The sequence below is a fragment of the Triplophysa dalaica genome, chromosome 25, assembly GCF_015846415.1.
Source record: "Triplophysa dalaica isolate WHDGS20190420 chromosome 25, ASM1584641v1, whole genome shotgun sequence".
NCBI lineage: Eukaryota > Metazoa > Chordata > Actinopteri > Cypriniformes > Nemacheilidae > Triplophysa > Triplophysa dalaica.
In genome coordinates this window covers 14112338-14139916 of record NC_079566.1, presented here as the reverse complement: position 1 = coordinate 14139916, position 27579 = coordinate 14112338, and the positions used below count along the sequence as shown (strand labels likewise).

The 27579-nt window shown below is 38.6% G+C and overlaps 1 protein-coding gene across 4 annotated transcripts; it reads right to left on the bottom strand.

The window, feature by feature from the left end:
* Positions 1 to 595: 595 nt before the first annotated feature.
* Positions 596 to 27579, bottom strand: map7d1b (MAP7 domain containing 1b). 4 transcript variants are annotated; one of them, XM_056741459.1, is made up of 19 exons: positions 27247 to 27579; positions 15880 to 16074; positions 14605 to 14673; positions 14219 to 14239; positions 11388 to 11551; positions 10773 to 10881; positions 8912 to 9016; positions 6782 to 6901; positions 6550 to 6692; positions 6114 to 6262; positions 4228 to 4460; positions 3666 to 3936; positions 3429 to 3588; positions 2058 to 2162; positions 1924 to 1974; positions 1789 to 1837; positions 1568 to 1646; positions 1238 to 1464; positions 596 to 1134 (listed from the first exon to the last, which is right to left on the bottom strand). In XM_056741459.1, the coding sequence occupies exons 1-19, from the start codon at positions 27311 to 27313 to the stop codon at positions 1124 to 1126; spliced, it is 2328 nt and encodes a 775-aa protein (XP_056597437.1). In that variant the 5' UTR covers positions 27314 to 27579; the 3' UTR covers positions 596 to 1123. The 4 variants fall into 4 exon arrangements, with proteins under 4 accessions (XP_056597437.1, XP_056597439.1, XP_056597438.1 ...); XM_056741461.1 differs by lacking the exon at positions 8912 to 9016; XM_056741460.1 differs by lacking the exon at positions 14219 to 14239.

Below are 27579 nucleotides of genomic sequence, written 5' to 3'. Positions count from 1 at the left end.
ACTACTTATTTGTTTGTTTATGTATACTATAGTATTAACTATAGCAGATATTGTTATATTTTCAATATTTACTATGAAAGGTTTAAAAACTCTAAAGTAGAAAATACTAAAGTATACCACAGCATTACAATACTAAATTCATGGATAGGAAACTGTAAACTTATTTTTGAAATCTGATTGGTTGATTTAAATGTTGTCTCAGGGTCAACATGATGTTGTGCTTAGGATATCAACCACTTGGCTACAACAGTAGAGCCGTAATTTGAACAGTATTGAATATCTGGTGGTCACATCATTGAACTTTGCTGCCACCTGCTGGCTAACATAGGAAAGTGTCATCATAGATCTCAGAAAATGTAATTTATTTGTAAAAAATAAAACATTCTGCACGTCTGACTGGTAAACTATTTCTAGACGTTTAAAGGTACAGACGTGCATGAATTAACCGCACATGAATCATATTATTATCAGATATTTGTAAGAGTCCTGGACATACATTGTCTTAAAATAGTCTAAAACCGTCTAAATATAATATTCTAAAAACAATCTCTAATACTTAAGTTGCGTTTATAATATCATAAAACATACACACACACACTTTCATAAAGATTTATTCCACAGGTCTGTCATATTCAGGCAAATATACATTAACATACAGTATATCACCCTCTCCCGACGCTCCACACGTTAAATAACGCAATAATTCAAGACACACCTTTTCTACTTAAAAGAACAACAACAATACGTCATAACAACAACAACGACAATAATCAATATCATAATGATAGTCAATTTCCAAGTTTTATCTTTTGCTAAAACTCATTATTTATAGACTCTTTTAAGGTGACTTTTTAAAGAAACTCAACAATGTTGCACCATGACACACAGTGAAATAGACAGAGACCTTATGCAAACGGTTTATATGTATATAAGTGTTCAGGTTTTTCGGATCCCTCCCCTCGCTTCACTTCCTCAAAGTGCTCCCGCAGAAATGTCTATATAGCGTTGCGCATTGTTTTTTTTGTCTGTTGGTTTGGCACACGTGACAGGTGGAAGCAGATGCTCTTCTTCAGCGCTAATGTAAGGCTTCTCCTCTCTCGTCTCCTCAGACGGATTCACGCTCTCACAGAACCTCTACAGGAAACAGAAAAACAAACATTTTCATCTGGGTTTGGACAGAAGTAAACATGATTATAAAATCATTTATTTTCTGTGTACTGTATTTCGTTCATCATACCTGCCACATGTTGTGGTTTAATAGGCCCCGTTTTCATCATAAATTGTTCTCCTCCATCAAAAGCTATGATTGGGTCTTTAGGTTGGCTCTGCCCGTGGTTACTACTGCCACTGTGATTGGAGAGCTTGATTATCTCCTCAAACTCTGCTGCGTCCCCATTGGTTGACAATCCATTATGATGTTTGCCTGGCTGGACACCATTTATCACAGGGGCGGAGTCCCTGGAGCTGAAAGGGAAATGTAAATCAAAACTTTTATCAAGTTATTATGAAGTTATTTTCAGAGAGATTCAAAAGGATGGAAAATACAACTTTGTTAGAAAATTTGTACCTTGTTTTTAAGTCTCCCTGTGATTGGTTACAATTTGCCGCAGCACTATGGAGAGTTTCGGAAGGATTTTTCTGGATTACTGGAAGACAGCGAAATAACAGCGTTTTACTATACATAACATAACATTTTATTAACAATTTAAGTGCAGCGGACATCTAATGCAAAGACTGACTGACAACTCTCTTATCATAAGTGTAATGCCAAGAGTTACAAATGTTTACCGCTGTCAGACACTTTGCCGTTGACCTGGACCGGTGACTTCACATCTTTCTGCACAGAGACGGATAAACCAGGTTTATTTTCCTGCCTGTCTGTGTTTGTGAGATATATTTAGATTTAGTGGAAAGATGTCTCACCTGTCCACCTGCGTCACTCTTACGTGTCCTCTTCATGATTTCTTCCAGGCGCTAGACGGGGGAACCAGACATGTTAGTCACAAATCGCCAACATTTCATCTTTCTTTATTCCATTTTTCAATTCTCTCTCACACCTTCTTTCTCTCCAGCCGTTCCTGTTCCTCCTTTTGGAAATGTTTCTCGCGCTCTATTCTCTGTTTTTCTGCTTCTTCACGTGCTTTACATTCGGCCTCCTCTCTCTGCAAAGACAGGAATGAACCTACATTACCCATAATCCATCACACAAGGTGCATTTGATCAGTATGTGTGTGTATTGGGGTTTGAAACCATGAATTTTGCGCCGCTTACAAAATGAGCGGCAGGAGGAACACAAATTACCCATAAGTCCCATGATGTGACACCTTGATCAAAAATATATTCACAACATCTTAAAATTATGTGTTTAAAACAACTTGTGAACAAGCCATAGCTTTTTTTATGGAAATCTGAACATTGATCAAGTATGTGGTTCATAACGGACTTAAAAACAAATCTGGGCGTTTCATTCTTCTGCCACAAGGGGTCAGCAGAGGCCAAACCTTGCCACTTCATAATAATGCAGTAATTTAAAAAAACACATTAAATAGAAAAACATCATACAAGACACAGTATCTTTCAACTGTTTATGAAAGCTATGGATGATATACACAATCACAAAATAAAATATGTTTTATATGTGTTCAAACAGCATTTTTTATAGCTTAATCTTACAGTGATACAAATCCAAATTCTTTACATTACATTTACGCATTTGGCAAACGTTTTTATCCAAAGCAGCTCACATTGCATGATACTATGCAGTTGTTCCTGAGTATGTCCAATCCCTGAGATCGAACCTATGATCTTGGCACTATGCTCTAAACGCTGAGCTACAGGAAATACTGCTTACTTAAATACTGCAAACACTGCATCAAGTTTAATCTTCTTGTATTTATTTATATCTGTATATTGTCTGATTCCGAACCAGTTTAGATAAAAATGATGCTTTACAGACACCACAGATCCGTCCAGAGATCCACAGACAGTCCCATTAAACCTGATCTGCATTATTAAAAAAACCAAAGCACAACTGAGTGTGTGTGTTTGTGCGTGTACGTGCATTCAGTTCTCTGAATGTGAGAGTTAAGAGCCGCCCGGGGCTGATAGCTGAGACTTAAGAGCAGATATAATAAATCCACCGTCTTCCGTCTGTGCCTCTGGCAACTTAATGCACAAAGCTTTTATTTCACATGTGAAGATACAGAAGAGTGTGAGTTGATAATTTTTTATTTTTGCATTGAAAAAGTGAGAAATCTGGAAGAATTTGTACAAATGTACAGTAAATTTAAGTTATTCATCTATTATCAGTCAGTGTGTTCCCTGGGATCGAACCCACAATGTTTGGCACTTTAAATATCATTTTAGTTTCCAGATCGTGTTTTCACATTCTCTAAACACTCATGCATTACCCACAATGCACTGCTCACCTGTCTCTGCAGACGCAGGTTTTCCTCCTGCTCGGCTCGTGCCTTCTCCTCCGCCTCCCTCTCCTCCTGCAGACGCTGCTGCTCGGCCATAAATCGTGCCTCCTCGTCCCTGCGCCTCCTCTCCTCCTCCTCACGTCTGCCGTGCTCCTCGCGCAGCACCCTTGTTGGAGACGAGAGAGTATAAGCATCTACAGTAACCTCTTTACAGTAAAGTCAGCATGTGTTTGAGCAGCTGACCTGCTCTTCTCCTCCTGTTCTCTTCTCTCCTCCTCCTCTCGCTCTCTCTGCTCACGGGCCTGACGCCTCTTCTCTGCCAGAACTCGGGCCGCCTCCTCCGGGTCGTTGGTACCGGCTGTCGTCTTGGCAACCGACGGGCTGGGTTCGGGAGAGAGGGAACGTGAAGATGCATTGGTCACCTCTGGTGTTTGAGGAGCTGCTGTGATTGGTGGATTGGCAGTGGAGGGCGTGTCCGGAGCGGAGGAGACGGTGATGTCAGGCACATCGGGGCCTTTAAAAAAGGGGGAGAAGTTTATGAAAGAGTTGAAAGAAAGTTTGTTCAATAATTGAAATAAGTTTTCTTATTCATACTGTCTCATAAAAAAATCACAAAGAGGTCATAAATTGGTCATAATATGTAACGCGTCATGAATTTGACACACTCATGAGGGTCTTCCAAAAAGCATCACGTCATTGACTCTCACACATACTAAAGCAACAAAAGTCAGAAAGCTGTCTGGTGGATTTATCCGCTCTCATTATAGTGCCTGTTTGCTTTGGTCGTCATGACGATGGTACTCACTCTTTGTATCCTTAGGGGTATTAGCCTGACCGGGCTCCTTTGTTTCCACGGCGACGGCAGCGACTGCAGGGGGCTGTACGCGAGCAGGGGTCTGAGCTCTCTTAGGCCGGGTCTTGGTGCCAGGAGGGGTCCGGCCAGAAGACGAGGGCGTTTTGGGTGCGGGGTTGGGTGAGAGAGGGCGACTCCTGGACGCGGCAGGTGATGACGGTCTGTTCTTAGCTTTCGTATTTGAGCTAAAAAGAGATGACGTGGTCGTCAGGGTATTGTAATGCGGTTGCTAAGGTGTTGTGGCTGACAACAGTCAGGACACAGGCAGATCATAACACAACCAAATTCATTTAATGGCTAATTTATTACTTTTCTACAAAGCAGTGGAACACAGCGCTGTATAAAAGAGCGAACAGCTTGCTGGAGTCCCTGCAGGGTTGGATCAGAGCCTCTGTTTGCCTCGTGAGAAGTCAACATTTAACATTTAACACAAGATTTGGAAACACACAACTTGGGGCTATAAGAGCATGTGGTGTGTGTGTGTAGCTGCTTTAACAATAATAACAGAGTGGTCAAACATTGACTTAATCTTACGTATGTTTTATTTCCTCATTTGAAAACATGATGTTTAAATAAATAAAAATATATATTTTTAATTCTAAAAATGTGGATTTTTTTACAGCATGAGTGTTGTATTTGTGTGTGCGTTGTGTGTTGTGTCTGACTGAGTTTATGTTTGTGTGAGACAGTGTGTGTGTTGTGTCTGAGTGTCTATGTTAGTGTCAAGTCAAGTCAAGTGTGTGTTGTGTCTGACTGAGTTTATGTTTGTGTGTGTGAGACAGTGTGTGTTGTATATCAGTGTGTGTGTTGTGTCTGAGTGTTTTTGTTAGTGTCGAGTCAAGGGTCTGTGTGTGTGTGTTGTGTCTCACTGAGTTTATGTTTGTGTGTGTGTGAGACAATGTGTGTTGTATATGTATGAATGAATGGTTCCGTATATACTGTGTTAGGCTATATGAGACTAGTCTTCTTTTTGATCGCACTTATGCTTTTGTTGTACTTATACTGTCCTAATTGTCAAGTCAAGTGTGTGTTGTGTCTGACTGAATTTATGTTTGTGTGTGTGAGTTTCAGTGTGTGTGTTGTGTCTGAGTGTCTATGTTAGTGTCAAGTCAAGTGTGTGTTGTGTCTGACTGAGTTTATGTTTGTGTGTGTGAGACAGTGTGTGTCTGTATATCAGTGTGTGTGTTGTGTGTGTTGTGTCTGAGTGTCTATGTTAGTGTCAAGTCAAGTGTGTGTGTATGTGTTGTGTCTGACTGAGTTTATGTTTGTGTATGTGTGAGACAGTGTGTGTTGTATATCAGTGTGTGTGTTGTGTCTGAGTGTCTATGTTAGTGTCAAGTCAAGTGTGTGTTGTGTCTGACTGAGTTTATGTTTGTGTGTGTGAGACAGTGTGTGTCTGTATATCAGTGTGTGTGTTGTGTGTGTTGTGTCTGAGTGTCTATGTTAGTGTCAAGTCAAGTGTGTATATGTGTGTTGTGTCTGACTGAGTTTATGTTTGTGTGTGTGAGACAGTGTGTGTCTGTATATCAGTGTGTGTGTTGTGTGTGTTGTGTCTGAGTGTCTATGTTAGTGTCAAGTCAAATCAAGTGTATGTTGTGTCTGACTGAGTTTATGTTTGTGTGTGTGTGAGACAGTGTGTGTTGTATATCAGTGTGTTCTTGTTTCTTTTATATCCTGATGGGGTCTTCAGTCTGAATCCACTGAATCACACTTATGGGGACTCGTGTAACACACATGCGTGTGTTTGATCTTAGTGTGTGTTGTGTCTGACTGAGTTTACAGAATGTCAGAGTGTGAGTGAGACAGTGTGTTTGTGTGTGCGTGTGTGTATGAATCACCTGGCTTTTGTTGTTGTTGTTGTTGTTGGTGTCGTTCTAGTGATGGATTGAGACTGTCTCTTCTTCTGCACCTTCTCTTTAGTTAAAGCACTCTTCTCTTTAAGATTCTCTCTTTCTTTGTCTTTCTTTTCTTTCTTCTTCTTCTCAAGCTAGATGGAAACAGTAATGCGTTATTATCAATATTATATTGACAGTTTGTACATCAAAAGGGGCCAAGTTCTACATATATGCAGCTGAGATATAAATCATGTTCTGAGGGGATTGTGAAGGGAGACCAGACTTGGCAAACTGACATTTTATTCTGTTATAAGCTGTATTTTATTTATTTACTTTAAATGGGAACTCCATCAAACTCATACAAACATCCTGAACACTCCTGTCACAGCCCCTTCAAGAGAGTTTTCATGTTAAAAAACGGTTGTGCGGTTGGCTTTACCTGTGCTGAGTTGCGTCTGGATTGGCGTTGTGTGATGTCAGGCGTGCTGGCTGAAACTCTCCAGCGTTCAGTGTTGTGCTGGTGAGGATGATTATGAGAGCAGGCGCTCAGACGAGACGCCGATGCCGAGCGGGAACACTGATCTGAGATCAGACAAATATCATCCAACCCATGTTGTTAAGGTTTGTGGAGGCAGAAATGGGATGTGATGGATTGTGTGTGGATGACTCACTGGGGTCGCTGCTGCTCTGAAGAGTGGCCACGCTCCGACTCCGAGCCAGAAACGAAAGAGTGGGCGTCATCAACCTCTCCACGATACGACTCTCCCACGGGCTCAGGCGTAAACTGCGGGCTGACACAAGAGCGACTGTTAGCATTCACACAAACATACAGTACACGCATACAGCAGGTCACTCCACAGAGGACCTCAGGTATATGAAGCAGTCACCTGACTGAGGGCTTGACCAATCAGAGCGCTCTGTAATCCTCAGTGAGGATGTTTTGTACTCTACACTGTTCACACTATTGTGAATATTGAGTTGCAAGCAATCTCCAAATTTCCAAAGAGCTGTGACACACACACAACATAAGCTCATACACACCAGACTTTAGACGCTATTTAAATGTGAGACAATGATTTTTACTTTGTTCTACTCCTAAATCTAACCAATGTCCAAGCTTATATTAATTCGACTAAAATAAAAGCATCATTTAAATCTTTTAAAAGCTTTTTTTCGTGGAAGTGGGAGACAAATCTGAAAAGCAGAGCATATTATTTGGCATTACACTGCTGCCTAGGACAAACAATTAATAAGGGTTAAACTGTTTTCTGCAAATTTTCATTCTGAAAACAACATTAAAATGAGTTGACAAACACAACTGAATGACAGATTTGGGTTTGTGGAGATGGGACAGGTTTGATGCATCTCTACTGTATACATACAGTATTAGAAAAACATGTTCAGGGATGCTGGAGATGAATCTGTGGCATCGTCTACACTCCTCCACAAAATCTGTCTTCTATCCCACGCTCCTTTGCAAACACACACACACACTGCAGATTTCAGGCACACACACACACACTACTGACAACCATGTTACATCTTAACAATGCATTTCATTTTTTCATGTTTTGTTCTCATTGTAGCGTCACACAAAGTAACAAGGTCGTTCTCTTATGCTTCAAAAACACAAGGAAATTTACAACATTTCGTGACGGCCGGTTACCGGCCGTTGCTAGGCAACAGCTGCCTTCTTCTCCCCCACTGCGGCAAAACGCTGAACTACTGTAACGGAAGGACTGATCTCTATATATTCTATAGATTCATCCTTCCACACAATTTTCAAGCAAACAATACACAAACAAACAGTCAATGCACAGCTACACAACTCGAATTCCAGGATGCTTGTGCCGATATGGCCAAAAGCCTCTGGAACTGGAACATAGGTGTTAATCTTAAATGACATATAAACTATAGTGATGTCATATCTCTGAAAGGTCATTTCTAAAGATGAAGTAGATTTTCATGTCATGAGCTATACAGGCACAAACTCTCATGCGGAGCACAATGCTGAAATTTGATTGAAATTTTGGTTTTGCAAAATCAGTTATCAATATATTATATATATATATATATATATCATCTATTTACCTTTATGTCATTCCCAACCTGTATGACGTTCTTTATTTTACAGAACACAAAAGAAGATATTTTGAACATTGAACCCGATTGACTTTCGTTGTGTGAACACAAAACAACCGAGACATTTCTCAAAATATCTTCTTTTGTGTTCCACTGAAAAAAGAGTCACATATAGGTTCGGACATGAGGGTAAAATAATGACAGAATTTTTTTATTTTAGATTGTCTTTCCACTTAAGACCAGTAAAAAAGAAAATATTATTGATATCATAAAAACCTTTTTTTATTTCAAGCATAGCAAACACCTAAAAAGCAGTCCATCATTCCATAACATTATATTTTTAAGACTTACAAACACCACGACCCACATCAGGGAGTGAATACAATGGCTTTGAACACAGAAATTCAGAAAGAAATGAACTAAAAGGATTTTTTTTCACCACTTAGACCACAAATAAAAGAACCAGACGATGATGTAACAATGTGAGGACCAATCAAAAAGAGCACTGAACGGTTACCCACGATGCAACATGAAAACAGGGGAGGTGGGGTGAACAAGGATGGTGTGAGAATGGACCAATCACCAGGCACAGGCTCGAGCAAACAGACCACCAGAAATAAAAAATAGAAAATCATGTCATGAAAAACTGAACTGAAAAACCAAAAGACCAGACGGGGGTTTGGGGGAGGAGTCGGGGAGGTGAGCCGCTCCGGTCTTACTTCTGCAAGGTGAGTTCCACAGCGTGGCCGAGGACTTGGACAGCCTGTTGCTAATGACAGACTCCGTCTGCCGCGGCAGGTTGACCGTGGAGGCCGAGCATCTGCCTGCAGAGCGCAACACAGAGAGCACAGCGTTCATACTGACCCCGCGAGCGACGGGAGAGAGGGCCAAATACTCCCAAAAAAACTCCTGGAGACTCATGCGGGGGTAGCTGGAGGGGTCCGTTCATTCTTACATAAACACGTCATCATGTAAGATGAAATTTCATGCTAACAACCATTTTAACATCATGATTCACTTAACAGATGTTCACGTTTAAGGGAATTATATCATCACCTCAAATACTAAAGGTCAGACAGGTGCTCTGATGTTAAATATCTAGATGATATATAAATCAAAATCAGAGTCACAAAAGAAAACCCTAAACACACTAACATGATGTTACATCACTTCCTGTAACACAGCAATGCGGTTTATTTTTAATGTCAAATGCAGGTTTCTGTAATGGAAGACTGATGTTTACAGCTCTGGAAAAATTAAGAAACCACTTTAAAATTCGCTTCATTCAGTATTTTTATATTCATTCTGGTGTCCGTAAAAGAAATAAAATCTGTTACTATTGTTATTCTGTGTTATTTCATCAAATATTCATTTTTTTGTAATTCTTCTTTAAAATATGTTAACACTTTAGCATTATTAAGAAATGAAAGTGAATATTTGCAGTATTTTAGGTTTGAAAACTGTTTTCATTTTCCGCAGATAAATGTGAACTAAAAACAATATTTTTAAATGGAATTGGGGAAAATATCGTTCAGTAGCTCAAACAATAGAACAAAAAATATTATATCTAAACACATACCTGTGAAAGTATATTTAGAGAAATAAAAAATAATGGAGTGGTCTCTCAATGTTTTCAAAGCACAAACTTTTAAAGATTTAGGCACACTTTGAGCTTAAGAATCTAAACAAAAAGTAAAATTATTTTTTAAGAATAACTGTTACTAGTTTTTTTTTTTGGAGAGCTGAACTAGAGAGTCACACAATGACATTCTTTAAAAATATCCCAAGATGCAAGAAGGTTTTTAGTCACTTAATAACTCCCATGTTTCCATGTCATTGGTTTGATTGAGTTTAATATTATTCTAAAATAATTACACTTTTTTTAAACATTGTGAACACAAATTCACTAAACAACTGTATTCCTTTAACAAAGCTGTTAGCTGGCGTAATAAAGCGAATAGAGTCTATCAAACAATGCCAATAATTCAAAGCGGTCAACTTGGCAAATATATCACTACTGCATCTTTTCATTTAGGATTATATTATCTTAACCCTTTTATTACTAGATAACTAAACATAAAACAGCAATAAAACCAACATCAATCACGCTGATGTAAAACACCTTTGCTATGATCTCATAACATCTATTCTCTGGTCTACATGAAGACAGGTGAGTATCTATCCAACACCTGAACCCAATACCTCCAGCACATCTTCTACAAAAAAAATCCATCGATGGTTCAAAGGAAACAAAACTTAATAGAAATGATGTTGATGTCAATGATTATCAAGATTTGTGGTGGTGAAATTGTCATAAGATGGTTTCCCCCCTCAAACATCGATGTAAAAGCACTAAAACTCAAAGCAGATCACCAAGCAACAAAATGATAACCAGAGGGTGAAGTCTAAAATCTGCCTACATCAACACACCAATAAAACAGCACCGGTTTAAACCTGTCCTTACACAACAAAGACTGAATCTAACACCTAAGAAGTAAAGAACAATGATTTGGTATCTGTATTATTGTCCTGACAGGCAGTGATATCTATTCTTCTACATTAATGACGGGTGACACTTACTTTCTCTGCGTGAGGTCTGGTTTAACCCGCCGGCCCAGGACCACCTCTGCTGACGGATCTCCGCCCAGGTTTTTTTGGTTGACCTCTTGATGGCGGAATTATATCTCTCCTGCAAAAACAAAGACAGTCACATGATCGTATGGCGCAGTATTTCTGTGCTCGATACACTCCCCCAGCGTTCGTATAGGTTTCTGGAAAGTAACAACAAAAGCACGGCCACGTGTCAACCCGCCAGAGGGAGAAGAAAGAGTACGCCCACGCGTCAACCGAGGAGAGCGGGAGAAGACGCATGCGCACACGTCAACCAGCTGGAGCAAGAGAGAGAGCACTGCGTTCACGAAGTTCAGCTGTGTTTGGCGGACATGAACCCCACGCGGTAAGTGAAACTGAGTCATATGTCTGTGTTTTGTTTCCACCTTGCCCGCCAACCGCACAAGTCGTATGTTTTCAGAAAGAACCGTACAGCTGTATCTGTCTTTTAGAAATGTGATCAAACTAAAGACTCTACGGATATTTGAAGGGTGCGATACTTTACTATTCTGTAATTCTGTAAACTGTCTGAGATACGACTTTAAAGGTCTGTGTTAAGTGAGCATGTGATGAGCATTAAATGACCTTGTTCTTCTCCAGTTTCTGTCTCTGTTTCTCCTCCAGCAGGGCTCTCCGTTTCTCCGCCTTCAGCCGCTGTTCCTCCAGCTTCCTCCGGCGCTCCTCCAGCTGACTTTCACGCAGACGTCGAGCTTTTTCTTCCTTTTCCAACCACTGAGCTTTCTTCGTCGCTGAGAGAACGAGAGGAGAACAGTGAGGCGGTGTTTTCTGTGTACAGTCTTTCAATAATTGCTCAAGCGTGTATAAGTTATAAGTATATAAGTCATGAATTGAGAAAGATGAAGGCTTTCCGGAAATAAAAGATGACGCAGTGGTGACTGTATTGAATCCCACAATGTCACAACACACAAGTGCAAGTAACAGTGGTTTTACCATGTTTACACCATTCCTTTGTGTATTTATACACTTTAACCAATATCAACCTTATTGTTTTCATTTATTTCATTTATTAAGCATTGATTTAAAATTTTGCCTCTAAAGTCACAATTGTTATAAACTTTCTTTCTGTATTTTAACTTGTATTTTGAGTGTGATTCATCCAACAAAAACTCGTAAAAAATAAGTAACTATTTTCTGAAGTGGTTAAATTCGTTTGAATTTGTGATCTCATTCATACATTTTGGTTCGAATTGCTATCGCGTCAGTGACTTTGAGGTTAAGGGTGGGGCTTCAGTATTGCTTTTTGTCTAGTAATCGTATGTTGTTGTACGATTCACAATGTATGAATACGAATAAGCCACCTCGTAAAACAGTTATGAATTGCCGTTAGGTTGGATTAAAGGTGAATTTGACTAAAAGCATAATTTTTTCTACAATAGATATCACGACAATACTGTATTTAGAGCATTCGTGTAGTGAAAATTTGACATTGTGACACTGCTAGAATAACTAACAGCAGTGATTTAATATCCAAAACTGTCAATCATAGCAGAGGGCGTGTTTTCCGAGTCTGAATGTGACCTACTCATCACACAACATCAAGGGTCAAAACCAGGAAAGAAAATAGCCTATATACATTATATTGTTTGTTTGTTTTTCCGGGAAAATCTAAGAAAACATAAAATAAAAAAAAATGTAGTTGCTTCATTCAAATATAAACTTTGGTTTAGATTTTCATTCTCAATAATGACGATACAGCATTTTGAAATTTGTGTCAGGAGGGGTCACACAAAGGAGTTAAAGTTCGTCTTACAATTTAAAGTCAAACAAAGCTCTTTATTTAAGAGTGCGGGCGTGCTGGGCGACAGCTGGCTGAATTCTGCTCGCAGGCCCGAGTTAAAGACATCACACTGTGGAATTTCCTGTTTTTCCGTCCCTCAACCATAACTACACACATCTACACAGCAGTCCAGATGGGATTTGACTTGGGGAATTCAAATACGGAGAACCGTCTTTCATTCACAATATTGTCACTGTATTTACCCTGTTTTACTTTAAAGACTTTAAATATCAAATAATTCAATTTTATATCAAATAAAATAAGAAACTTAAGGATGAGATGTGCTGTAAATCACAAAAAAAGCTTCTTACTGTAGAGAAATCATGTTATTCATTGTAAATGTAATAATATAAATAATGTAATGATTCTCATTGGAGATTAACGTCAGCTTTCACTTTAAACAGCGGCTAAACACGTCCGCTAATCCTAATAGTTTTATACAGTATGCTTTATGACAAAACAGATTTTAATGCCAGCACAGCTCAGAGTTGCTAAAATCCAACATTGCAATCCTCACTTTCATTCTGAAAGCTAAACCAGCTTAAGTTCTTTGTACACGCAAGATTTGTAAAGCTACAGTTTTTACTATTTGAGCTATTATGTCAGACTACATACAGTAGAGCCTGTGACGCTCTGGTCCACATGTGGAGAAAAGAGCCGGTTTATCAGCCTCTCTACAGCTGAATGTGAAGTCGAGATAGTCGAGCTCATTTCAGACGTAATTACATTTAATCTGAGACAGAAACTAACTTTAATTATGGCACAGTTTTATTCTGTGCCTGGAGGACTGAGAATATAAGACATGGTTCCTATACCGAGACATAAAATATGCATTTAATAATCATTTGTTGGATGATATTGTGTATGTTTATATGGTGTCTTCGCGTATGTCAGATACTGTTGTGTTGATCTCATTATGTGCTAAACAAACATCATCTCATATGACCACAACATCATGTTTGATAATGATCACAGAACTGCACGTGCTACATATTTCCTTATTATTTTATATACATATAACATATTTTACAATATTCAATTCAACTACCTATGAAGGTTTGACATTTTTCAACTAAAAAGGAAGCGCAGAAATGTGATAAAAGTCTGATCAATCACATGTATATTCCTATATTGTTTTGTTTATAATCATTTAAATAAACAATTTTGTATCGATTCAAACCTGGACGACTTTCTTTCTTCTGCAAAACACAAAAGAAGATATTTTGAAGAACGTTGATTATCAAACAACGCTGGACCCCATTGACTTCCACTGTATGGACACAAAACCACTGAGACATTTTTCTGAATATCTTCTTTAGTGTTACACAGAAGAAAGATGGGTTTACAATCACATGAGGTTGAACAAATGATGACAAAGTTGTTTTTTTGTGGTTGAATTATCCCTTTAACTAGAGGAAAACCAGTGAGAATAAACATGGATTGAATGGTGCAAAATAAAAGCCTGTTCACAATGGAATATCGCTTACTCGTGATGTTTACAAAACTGTAACTTAAGGAAGATCAATAAGAAAAACGGACACAACCAAAGTAAACAAATGAGCCAAGAAGCACATGACTGAATGGAAATGGTGCGCTCGAGTTAGCTGACAGATCTTACCTTGCTCCTGCGTTCTCTGGTCTGCAGCAGTAAACACAAACCACAAGCACATGTGTCAATCACATCAGACTGTGTTTACAGAAAAGATTCTATGATGATTTGACCATGTATAAATAAGAAACATCTGGGTCACGCAGCATCAGTAAAGTGCATGTACAAGTCATGTACTGGCTGAAGCAAATGACAAACACCTCACATGTCACACGGGAACTGTTTATCATTTGGATAAATATTATCATTACATTAATTCTTTAGTTCTAATGGCTTTATTTTCATGTATTTTAAGGTGCTGCTGGGTAATTTTTTGTGCAGGCTGACCGTATCATTAACTGTACAGGACTAAACTTGTCCCAGGACGACAGACAGTTGTGTTTATCGTGTCTTACCCAGATATTTGGCTCTCTCCTCTCGTCTCTGTTTGGCCTGTTTCTGACGCTGCTCTGAACTTATCCCATCTGTTAAAGAGAAAGCAATAAAAATACATTACATTAGTATTTAAACATACTGTGCATATACAATTCTTGTTCACAGTTAAAGTGATACTTCACCCAAAAACGAATATTCTGTCAACATTGACCTTCGAGTTGTTCCAAACCTGTTTTAATCTGATGAACGCAGAGAAAGATATTTTGAAGAATGCTTATATCCAAACAGATTTTTCCCCCCATTGACTCCCAAAAATACAGGAAAATGTAGGAAAAAATGTCAAAAGGTCAAAAGTGCCCCAGTACTGTTTGCTGTCCTACATTCTACAAAATGTTTTCTTTTCTGGTTCAACAGAAAAAAATGAAATTTTCCTGCTATGGGAGTCGGGGGGGGGGGGAATAACCCAAGATCTGTCAGGAATAACTCGAAGGTGAGTAAATGATGACAAAATTTTCATTTTTGGGTGAAATATCCCTTTAAATATTTGTGTATGACAAATATTTAGATTCAAGATGCACAACTTGTATATACATTTATGCATTCACTAAAGTACTTCACAGAATTTATATTGTTACATACTGTATATGAATACAACCAACTGTTTCAGTATTTTAAAATATATTTTTTTAAGTATTTGACATCTTTTATATGTGATAAAGTAAGAAAAGTGCAGAATCAGCTTATTGCAGATCGATACCTCAGACATACGTATACAGAGTCATTTTTCTTACTCTTCCCTTGCAAATCAAAGGCATGTAAGTGACATTTCCATTTTGTTCCTGTCAAGGATTTATTGATTCGGGATAACAATGACAGCAGCTCTCTAACAGCAGAGGTGCTTTTAGCATTAAAGAGAAATGTGATGAGTCAGGGATTACTTTGATCACATTCTCCTGATAACATTTATCACATGTACCGATCCTTCTGTTAAGAAACATACATCACTGTTTAATCTAAGTGGATGGAGGTGTTGCCACGGCAACCCATCTGCCTTGCACCCAGCATCATAAGCCTTGCATCCTTGCATCCTCTTCTTTGCATTTAAGTGTTTATTTATTCCTTATTTTACTCACATTTGTTAATTAAGTGAAACATCTTTTATTTGATTTTATTAATGCAGTGGGGCGTCACTATCTCCGCCCTCTCGCTGTGAGTTGTGGGTAACATCAGCCATTAAGTGTCCATGGATTCACACAAGAAATTTTTCTAACGGGTGGATCAGTAACTATCCTCACCTTTTTTTGATGGTGAGGGGGAAGTGCCTCCAGGGGTATTGGGTCTCGGGTCAGATTTGATTGGCTCTGTTTTTGAGGGCGGGTCTGTAATGAGGGAGGAGTCTGTGATGGTCGTGTCATCAGCTTTGAGGATCTCGCTGTCCATTTCATTGTCTTTCTGAACCGTGTCACCGGTCCCTGGAGGAGATGTGAGAGCTGATGGAGTGACAGAACAGAGAACAAAGAAAGAGAGATAAAAGTTATATTTCAGAAGACATTTATCAACAGCTCAAAGTAATTTCTCAAGTGACAAATTTACAAAGAAGTGTTTATAGGATTAACTGAACACTATCATGTAGAAATCCATGATTTCTGTGGGCTTTCAGATGAGATCATGATCACGATCATGCAATGAATCTATGTCGATCACAGGATTAAAACTGATCATTTATTAACTGCCCGACTAAATGTGTTAAAACATCAGACATGTAAAAGAGATTTAGATGAACTGAACGCCTTTATCAGAAACAGCGAGACCCTCAGAGAAGCAAAAATAAGGGCTTTAACTGACCGAGTGGGCAAATCAATGATGGCAACACAAAGTAACGGTCTGCAAGTACAAACATCTGCGTGTCATATGTGTATGTGGTGTTACAGAAATACTATAGTGTAGTTGTACTTCAAAAATCAAAAATCGACTAGACCACTTGACCTCTGACCTCGTGTCAATCGTCTGTATGGTGTCACACCAAGTTTACTGCTTTTATCAATAGGGTTATTTAACGTTAAACATAGTTGACCTTTGAGCACACACAGGGTAAACATGAGGTCAGCTCCGGGTCAAAACATCCGCTTTTCATTCGAGGGTCAGTCTGTGTTTCTCCAGTTGTGTTCTGGGATCTTTGGTTGTGCAGCTGTTTTCAGTGCAGACCTCATGGCATCCATGAGAGAAAGACTTAAACCAGACGCAAGGCTGCTCAGAAGGGAAAACAACACTTGCCGGTCTACTGTTTATATGGAGTATAAATAAGTCTAAATAATCCATTGCATCTCCAACCAAAACAACCCATGGTAACCCAAAAAGAACCTCATGTACCACTGTTTAACTCTTGTAGGTGTTCGGGTCAGTGGGATGCTTGTTTTAATTTTTATTTTCTAAACTGCCCGCAAAAAATCTTCACTCTTCTTCCCCAAACACTTGATCTCTTGAGCCACGTTCGCAATAGACCAATCACAGCTAACTAGACCATCTGACCAATCACATCAGAAAGGAGGGGATTAGACAGATGAATCACGGAACGAATCATTTGAGAGTCAGTGAAGAAGTAAGGTAAGAATAAATGCCTATTGTTATGAAGTAATAGTGTTTTTACACCCTCTCTTCATAATAAACTTATTGTTGGACACTCCATAAACCAAAGTAGTAACTTCAAAATCCCTAGTTATGTACTCTTTCAAAGGGGCGGAGCATAATAAAGTTCTTCATCAATGTTTGTCAATCAACAAGGGTAGAAGACAAAATCACTCAAGATTGAGTCAGAACAGCTCCTGACGTATTCAATTATAACTATTTGCATTTGTATATTCACTTTAAAATACTTTGATAACTACTTCTTATTTTATCACATACTGCTGTGATTGAATTAACTTTAAGTACACGATTAGTTTACATATGTTTGTACTGTAACTATAAGTATATCTCGCCGAGGCCTTGAAGAAACAACTGAGATATTAAAGAGATCCCTGATTTTTCTTTGTTATGAGAATGTTCCATTCAGAGAGGAGATCTCTCACTCTTCTTGAGAAAGAAAAGCTATACATCAAAGTCCAATAATAGCTCCCTCGTGAGTTTGCCCCGGAGGTCTCGTGTTGTGTCTGTAAGGTTAGCGGTGGGCTAATGTTCCTCTTCTGTTCCTGTACTGTAACTGAAGGGGGAAAACTGTCAGAACTAACAAAGCCCCTCCATCTGGCCCCGGGAAGAAACGGAATGCATCCCATTTTTCATCTGCTAAGAAGCTGATACGGTCAGATGTGTGATTACTCTATTTAGGAGGAAGAATGAATGAATACATCACAAGAGTAATTAAGCTGCTAACACATAATGCATGTTGTGAGATACAATGAGCAGAAAGAAATGTGTTATCAGAACAATACACCAGATTCAGCACTGAGGATTTACGTATCAGTAAATCACATGGGATAACCACCGATCCGGAAGTGAACAACATTAAATTAAATCAAGACTGAGTCAAAAGTCAGTTGTTCCATGAAAAACAAAGAGAAACCCCCCCAAAACAGTGTTTAGTTATTATTTACAATGATGTGTCTATTGCATAAAGATCTTAAAAAATAGTTCTCCAAGAATGAAAGTGAATTTTCTCGTGTCAATCCACAAAATGACTTTCGTTCTTCTGCAGAACACAAAAGAAGATATTTTGAAGAATGCTGATAATCAAACAACATTTAACCCCATTGGCTCCTATTGTATGAACACAAAACCACCGAGACATTCCTCAAAATATCTTCTGTGTAGAACCACATGAGGGTAAATAAATGATGATTTTGTTATTTTTGGGGTCTAATCTTTTTTACTGCTATATAATAATGAAACATGGTATTTTTTATTAGGATTAATGGAATTGAGTAGAAATATAAAAAAAATGGATTACTACATGTGTTGTGTTCATCAACTAAGAAGAACTATATTCTTCCAAGATGCACTGGGTGAAGATATTTGATCGAGGTCAAGATTAGAGCCAAGAACTGTGTGTTAAAGAGATCTGTGATCTGGGGATGTTTGGACAGAGGGTCAATGAGATAAAACAGCTTTTAAATCAGAACTAAAGCATGAGGAACATTAACAACACGTCTAGACGGATCATCTACAAGGTAAACAACAATCCAGCATTTCAGACGAAAAATCTTTTTGACAGTCTCTGTGTCGGAGTACTTGCTCTTGGCTTTAAGAAGACTACAAAGATGCCAAGAAATCTCATTTAAATAGGTTTCACAGATTTAATAAAGTGAGTTTAGATTTACAGCTGGCAGGGGGCATCACAGCCGTGTTCAACAAGCCAGATCACACAGACACCTGCATCTGAGTCTAAAGTCCTCAGCCCACAGACACGGATCCATCAGGGTTCAGGTTTCTGCATCAGACGGATGCTCAAGAGTAAAAATAGACCCAACAATCCCTAATCAACCATAAAAGGAGCTGAGATTTACAGACGTTCCCCTGAGAAGTAAAAGTCTACTTTCTGAAGCAAATGTAAGATATTCTACATCCAGTTTGTAGGGAAGATTTTTATTAACAAAAGTTGAAAATTTGTGTTTGTAATGTTGTAGTTTTCCGTATATGAAAGCAGTTCTCTTTAATAACTCTCGAGGGTCTGCTGTGAAGTGGGTCAGTGATACTCTTATCACAGGTCTGTATGTGTGTGTACAGAAGAGAGAAGAGCACATGGCTCGATGGAATTGGGTCATTCGGACCTCAGGCATGTGCGGTATGTCCTCCTCTGTGCGTGTGGATGGTAACAGAGCACAACATGAGCACAGGACACCTGTAATCTGCCAGACCCATCGATGACAAAGAGGACCACCACAGCTAAACAAGGACAGATAAACATATTTGTACTTTTAAATGAATGCTAAAATTCAATTCTAAGTGTTTTGCTAACGCACAGTGAATTATACAGGGCGGCTGCACGGATCATTCTCAGAAAACTGGCATTCGTGGCCTATTTGTGTCCTCGTGATATCTACTGAAGCAGACACGTTATTTAATATATTTAAAGGAGTCGTCCGCTTCAAAATTTGCCGCCATTGACTTTTCATGGTAATTTTTATTCCTCCTATGGAAATTCAACGGGGGCTTTTTTAGGGCAGAAAAGGCACAGTGTCCTAAAACGACACAGCTCCACAGAGCACAGATCTCTATCTTAAAAAAAGATAGAACAGAAAGTGTGTACATCTGATAAAGCGTAAGCCCACGTGATAGCTAAAGACTCGTAGTGCATCAGTGCTACACAAACCATAACAATCGTTTCTACCAAACCAGCAGAAATTATCTTCTGTCTAGACATAGATTTTTTTGTCATTTTTTGTGTAATAGAACATTGAAAAGCTGTTTCTCTCGGGTTCTTCCAACACAATCTCACGGTGAAAACCAAACAATTTGACCATGTGGCTAATTTAGGCAATACAATCTCATTCGTATATTTTTGTAGGATTTCCTTTTGCTCTCGTGACGTAAGGGTTTGGGACGGGGTCAGGGGTGGGGCTTCAGTATTGTTTTTCTCTAGTAATTGCTTGTTTATGTATGATTCACAACGTTTCATACGAATAAACGTCCTCGTGCAATAGTTATGAATTCCTGAGAGATTTAGGATAGTTCTTCTGCTGCATGTGCTGGATTGACAGCGGTCAGCATGCTGAATGAAGCGGGTTTAACACACACCTGCAGACACACACAGATCCTGAAACACAGAACACCAGACGAACGCTTGAATCATTCAAACATCTTGAATATTTTAACAGGCTTCTTCAGCTCTGCTACTGAATGACGTCACAAAGGGAAAGTCTGTAAAAACACAACGTATGTCTATATATCTTGATGGCTGTGAGATTGCCGTGTATGTGGTGTTATATACGGTTTCCCTCTTATACCAGACATAACAAAGCAGCATTTAAAGCAAAACTCTGTCTGTAAGCGTAATATCACACCATTACTTCTGTAATTGGTCTCCTAGCGAGATGACAACGCTTCATGCTGGTTTGTTGTGCGACTGATCAATTGTGTGGATCTAATCGGCAGTAATAAATGTTTTAACTCATTTACTTTAATTGATGTTTAGTGTAGGATATTAGAATTTCACAGCACTAATGGTGATGGATTACAAAGCAGACATGCAAAAGTCTCTGAACTGAGATCAGTTTCAACAAGGGATATTATCTTTATCAAATGTGCATAAAATCTGCCTTTACAATCTAAATGTATGTAGTCAAAGAACATCAAACTGATATTTCTCACAAAAGCTGACCTGAGAGCTCAAATTATGAATCACTATTAGATGCTTGCTAATGTGAATTGGAAAAAAATATATATATATATATGTTTACATAGCCTGCAAAACCATGTAATTTTAAAGATTTAGTTTTAAACTCAACCCTCTTAAAAATAACAAAAATTCACAATAAAATTCACAGCAATGCCAAAGAAAAACCATTTTTGGTTCACCATTCAGTCAAAGTTATTTTACAGAACCATCTCTTTCTTACCTATTTATAATCTGAAGAACCTTTATTCACCACAAATAAACTTTTATCAAACAGAATGAAAATAGAGCCATTTAGACAAAAAAGGTTATTTTTTATTTTTTATTTTTATTTTGAAGAGCGAATGCAACTTATTTTTTTAAGTTGCAACTCACCATTTGCCAAATTTTTAATATTTAGACGAAGGGAGTAATGTAAACATTGGTACTGACAATGCAAACATTAAAAATACAATTAAGACAGCAAATAACACAGCAGTTTGCACTTGCTCATTAAATCCTTTTTTTAAAACTAAAAAGATATTTCAGGATATCCTGAAATATGCATACTGGAATTAAAGTGCGAAAACAAGCTTTAAGAGTAATGAAACTGGTTAAAAGAAACATGTTTGTCTAAACGCAGCCAAACAGAGTCCTCAGCTCTATATTTAAGAGGAAATGCCCTTATTATTCCCAGACTTCCTTGCATGTTCCTTCCATTAGGAGTCACTTGATACTGAGGTCATTCCTTCATTGAGGAAGGATGTGTTATGCCCTCGACTGAGTCACTTCAAAGCCAAGAGGCAAGAGGAAATAACGCCACCTACCCGAGCCGCCATGACTCGCGTTTTAAAACAAACCTGATCATCACTAACAGAAAGCTGCGCCGTGTCACTAGAGGAAGGTGTCCGGCCACACGTGAAACAATGCTGGTGACAGAAGATATTCTTGAAGACAACAATGTCAAATGAAAGCAGATGTGATGCTTGTGTCAGGGAAAGAATTTTAGAGTCTGCCAACATCTGAATTCCCAACAGTACACGCCTTCAGAGATCACGACACATGTACAAATTTCCCATAGCATTTATATGTGTAGAACAGATGTGAGAAATGTTTTAGATTATGTTACCACTGCTGAAATCAGATTTAAAGGCAAGGTTCAAGGTGACCAGGATATATCCACAATATTTAAACAAATAATTAAAACATATAAATTTGAAAGTTGGAACAACAGTAATGTTTTAGTGAAGTCTGGGGCAGGAATAATGTTGAGCACAGGGTTTGTGGGGTCCAAACCCACTGCGCAGCTGTGACTCTAATATTAGCCGTCCAGTCCTGTGACCACACTGAAGCATTCAACAGATACACACACAGACACATGTTACCAACCTGTTTTCACTTTCTGACACACACACTTCTCTTGTCAAAATGACATTGGTGACTACAGCTGTTGTTAAGTCCATTAAGACTTTAAACATCAAGATACACTAAACAACATCTGAAACTAACAAACATTACTCAATGTGCACAAAATACTCGAATAAACAAAATAAACAGCATACTGGACAAAAAATGTCTTTTAGTTCTTAAAATAATTTCTTAGTTTCCTTCCTCAAAGCTATCAAATGGTCTTGGACACTAAAGAAATCATACGTTTGTAATAAAGTCGGTTTCAACCCTGTCAACCTTCATTCAGAATACCATTAAAGGGACAGTTCATCCAAAAATGAAAATTCTGTCATCATTTATTCATCCTCATGTCATTTCAAACTTGTGTGACATTCTTTCTTCTGCAGAACTCAAAAGAAGATATTTTGAAGACTGTTTATAACCAAACAACATTGACATTCCTCAAAATATCTTCTTGTTATGTTTAGAACCACATGAGGGTAAATAAATCATGACAGAATTGTTGTCTTTTGTAGACTAACGTTGTCCTGTTGTCCTGTACAAGTACAATAAGTAGAAGTCAGTCAATATTCTTTTGTGTCCTGTCCTAGCACACTGGTGTCTCACAAAACACACCGCAGCGATCCCACTTCCTTCCCAAGACCACAAGACCACCTTTAAACAAAGCGTCAAAAAATAAACACAAACTGTAGACCGCTGGAGCAAACTTTGAGAGAACAGTCCAAAGAAAAACACTGGGTTACAGGATTTATATCACAGAAGAAACTTCAGAAGGTGTACTACTTTATCCAACATTTGCTCCTTAACGTCTGTTTAGATGATGTCATAATAAACGTACATGAAATGCTACTGTCTCTGTAAACCATGGCACGACAAAACGCTGAGCAAAGCATTGAGAAATACCAAAAGCTGAAAAATAATAAACCCAGACTGCTGCTGGTGTGTAAAACTCTCTATTACAATGGACAAATCTGCATAAATTAGCATATTTAACCAATCATTAAAGACATTGTGGAACTACACAAACTATGCATTATGTAGAAATTATTCATAGTTTGACCTCGTTTTCAGATCATGTTGGTAAACACAACATTCTCCGGCCTATTTCAAATCTTCAGGCCTTGAGGAGATCCTGTTTTGTTCATGTCCCAACACAAGAAGAATTCCCACACCTCGCAAACGTAAGAGATTTCCACTGTCTTCCTGCAGCCGAGATCCAGTCATTGTGCCACCGTGTGCACCGGGAAAACGAGACTGAATTCTTACTTGGTTTACAATACAGACACTGAAACAAAAACTGGATTCTGCAGATGACACACTTCATTATTAAAGAATAAGCAGAACTATAAATTAGGATGAAAATACTGTGACTTAAGGGTTCACACTGTTAGCTCAGAAACAGGGGTGTGGTTTGGGTATGGCAGGGGCTGGCGGCTGCCATACCTTGGCAGTAATATTTTATTGCAGTATTTATTGCAGGGGCATGAAAATTGGAAGAACGACAAATGTAGGTGACTCCTCCCTCAGAAGACTGTGAAAAGATCAGCAGCTTCAGTGGCATGGTGCGAAAACGACACGTGCCGATGGATTTTTACTCTGCCGCGAAACTCACTTCTCAAAAATGTCACATCACATATCAGATCTGGCTCCATTTGTTTTGAAACTATATCATGTTGTCCTCGAAGAACCTTTTGAAGCACCTATTTTTTTAAGAGTGCACCGGCTCGCTGCATGTTAAAGTGACTACATCTCATGCATATTCCTGTTTGAGGTTGTTTAAAGGTTAGTGATACGTCTGATAGAGGAAGGAAGGACAGGCAGGTCATTTCGACATCCAGGTGTCCTTGGATCCAGCATTTCCCCACTTCCTATGTGTAGCGGAGGCCAGCGAGAGACAGCTGCTTGAGTAAACCTCACTCCCCGACCGACAGAGACGCCGATTCGCAGAACGGGGTGAGTTGGAATGGTAACATTGGTGCGGTGACCCGGATGGGAGTGAGGTTAACGGGAGTGAGTTTAACGGAGGCCAAAGAGAGAGAGCTGTGCGAGTAAAACCTCATTCCCGACACGCTAGCAACAATCCCTCGTTAGAGCGCCTGTCTCTCATCCAGACCAATGTCGGTTCGAGGCCTGTGCAGATTGGGGCGAGTAGGACCGGGGTACATATGGTTACTTCCAAAAGCAGATTGCTAATATAAAGATGGTCTTCCTTTCTAATCTAATTCTCTGATCAGCCTGACATCTATAAAAAATATTTTAGGATCTCTTTGGCTATGCTGTTTAACTAAATTTAACATTTATACATTTGGGAGATGCTTTGGTTACATTGCATACAAGGTTTTGTCAGTAAGTGTGCTCTCTAGAGATCATAGCCATACCCTTTGTTCTGCTGATATAAATTATTAATATTGATTAACGTTACAAATGTGCTATTTAAAAAAGAGAAGAGTCGTCTAAGGACAGTGTCTGAGAAAATCTCTGTATTCCCTTTGTGAATTACTGCTTCTTTATGAAACGTTGGGTTACAAAAGGCAATTTAGTTTACTTTAATCTTATATATTTTTGAGTGACACGTGATATTTTAATAAAGAAGAGTGTAGGACATACTTGATTTTATCCATTAGGAATTGATTTGATTGTGAAAAGTGGGCATAGATTAGAGGTCTTGGTGATATGACCCATAAAGCCATGGGGCCAATTTTGATTTTATAATTTTTGATTTTATAATTTTGAATATAATGACATTCCTGTAAAAACAGTCACAATTACTTGTGAACAACATCTTGCAACACCAAACTAAAGCCACAACTGTGTGACACATGCCACAATTCACTCATATTTTCCACTGAAAGCGGAAGTAAAATATGTGTTTCTAGGATCTATGTTTAGAAGAGGAAAGCGTTGGTTATGATTAGAGATTGTAGGATTTACATTATAAAAACACAGTTACAATCACATCTGTAGGAGAAGGAACACTTAGATTTTTCTCTAGGCAGATAGAAACATGCTTTTTATAGCATCTGCTGTCTGTTGGGTAAAATAATTGTTGGCAAACCTGACGCAAGAATACTACGTAATCTTCTGAGCTGGTCATTCTGGACAGATATTAAAGTTTCCAAACCTTCAAGACGTCTCGGTAAAAAGTATGGAAAATAGACTCTATAGGCCACAGACAACAAAACGCCTACTTCCTTTACTCGGTACAATATGGTTATAGATATATAGATGATACAGATGAAATTATCTATTATTGCATAATTTCAGTAAGAATTATTCAAATCAATGATTTGGTTTCTTTACACCAGTGCAGCAAACAGACTAAAACACGTTCTTAAGCACAGAATACAGAAAATCTGATAGTCTTTGTAGAGCGGGCAGTGTTGTCTCATCTGGGACGGGGGAAACACTGTCCCTTTGAACAAGTTCAGTCTTGGAGAGTCCTGGTGCCAAAACATCCACTACAAAGGAATCAATGTTGCCGCACAGAGGATGCTATCTCTCTCTCTCTCTCTCTCTCTCTCTCTGAGCCTCAGAATACAATACAATGTCTCCACGAGGACGTTTAAAGTTATTTTTATACGTAATGATAATAAATATTATAATATTTATGTTTTTACATATACGTAATCCTCTGTATTTATCCGTATCTTTTTTATTTATTTTTATTCTGTGTTAATGTTCTTTGAGTAACGCAATTTCAATCCTCTCTACTGTACATGTGGCAGAATTGACATTAAAGCAGACGTCGACTTTGCCTTAAAGATCTCATACTGTAAGAGAGAGACAGAGCCGTGCAGAAGGATGTCTCTGTACACAGTCATCACACAGGAATGTGTTATGATCCTGAGATACATTCTCTTCCGACTGTTTCTACAGTTTGAGCCTTTGAGAGTTAACCCGAATTAAAAACGAGTTCGAAATTCATTAGACTAGTAATGCTGATCTTGCAACAATTGCTAGATGATGCATGCATTTGTGACATGGGTCTAAAGAAACATACACCTGGCCATTACATAAGCTTTATGAACAAATCCAGTAAAAAGTGAATGTATCCGGATATCTGTTCATCACTTGTATCTCACACAACAGAACACAGCGACACTCTCTCTGGAGAAGGCTGGGATGGACATCTTGTTCAAGGACAAAATGATGTTGAAGCTCAAGAAACAAACCTACGGATTTAACCATGTAACCATAAAACTACACCAGCACCTTGAAAATCGAAATAAATTCAAATCTATCTGATATTAATTCGCATTTACCTTATAGTCACATGCATGTCAATAGGAAATGTTTTTTGACATACGCAACAAAAAACGCACAGAAGATATCGATTAATTCCAGCCTAATTGATGACTGCAACAATAACATTTAAGCTTTTATTGTGTGCTCAACAGTGCGTTTTGTGATGGATGTTTAACAGGTTATTAGACCTGCGCACGGACGTCTTTTGCGCATACCGGTGATGCGCTTAAACGCGGATCCTAATTACATAAACACACACACAGATGTAGTTTAACAAATAAACAAAACGACGCATACATCCAAAACTTATGATAAACAAGAGACAATATATTCCCAAAATTAGTTTATAACGCGAAAACCGTTAACCAGGTCATGCGTAACGGGCCTCTGCTTATTGTTTTAATGACAGGTGGCACAAATAAAACCACACACACCAATACGCACATAATTATAACAACAACAACAACAACAACAACAACAACAACAACAACAACAACAACAAAAAACAATACAATAGAACAAAGCTATTCTGAACATCTACAAACTGTGCTGGTCGTTTTTTATACATCTGGATTTCCTACATGGCAGTGACGTGAAATATTGAGCATAGCGCCCTTGGACCACCCGTGCGTTTTAACGGGGGGGATTTCCACGCATTCGTAGACACGTCGAGCGCAATAATTCATTTCATTTGACGTACCTTTTTCTGACAGCGTCAGTTTTTCTTCAAAACAGTTCGCCAGAGCCCTGTTCTCCATTTTGTTCATGGTTTACAGCCAGTCATTCCATCGCAGGGTCCGAAAAAAGAGGAACTCCAAGATCTACCGACGATTCAAACACACCCCAATGGGGTGGCCCTTTAAATCTGATCTGAAACACCCAGAGTTGAGGGGAAAAAATGATTTGACGGACGCTTCTCTATTCCCAAGGAAATGTGCGATATCAGCAGACGTGGGAAAAGTTCAAATCGGGGGGAAAAGGGGTAAAAGAGGGACTCGGATCTGAGACCCTGCCTGAAGCAGACGGACCGCTT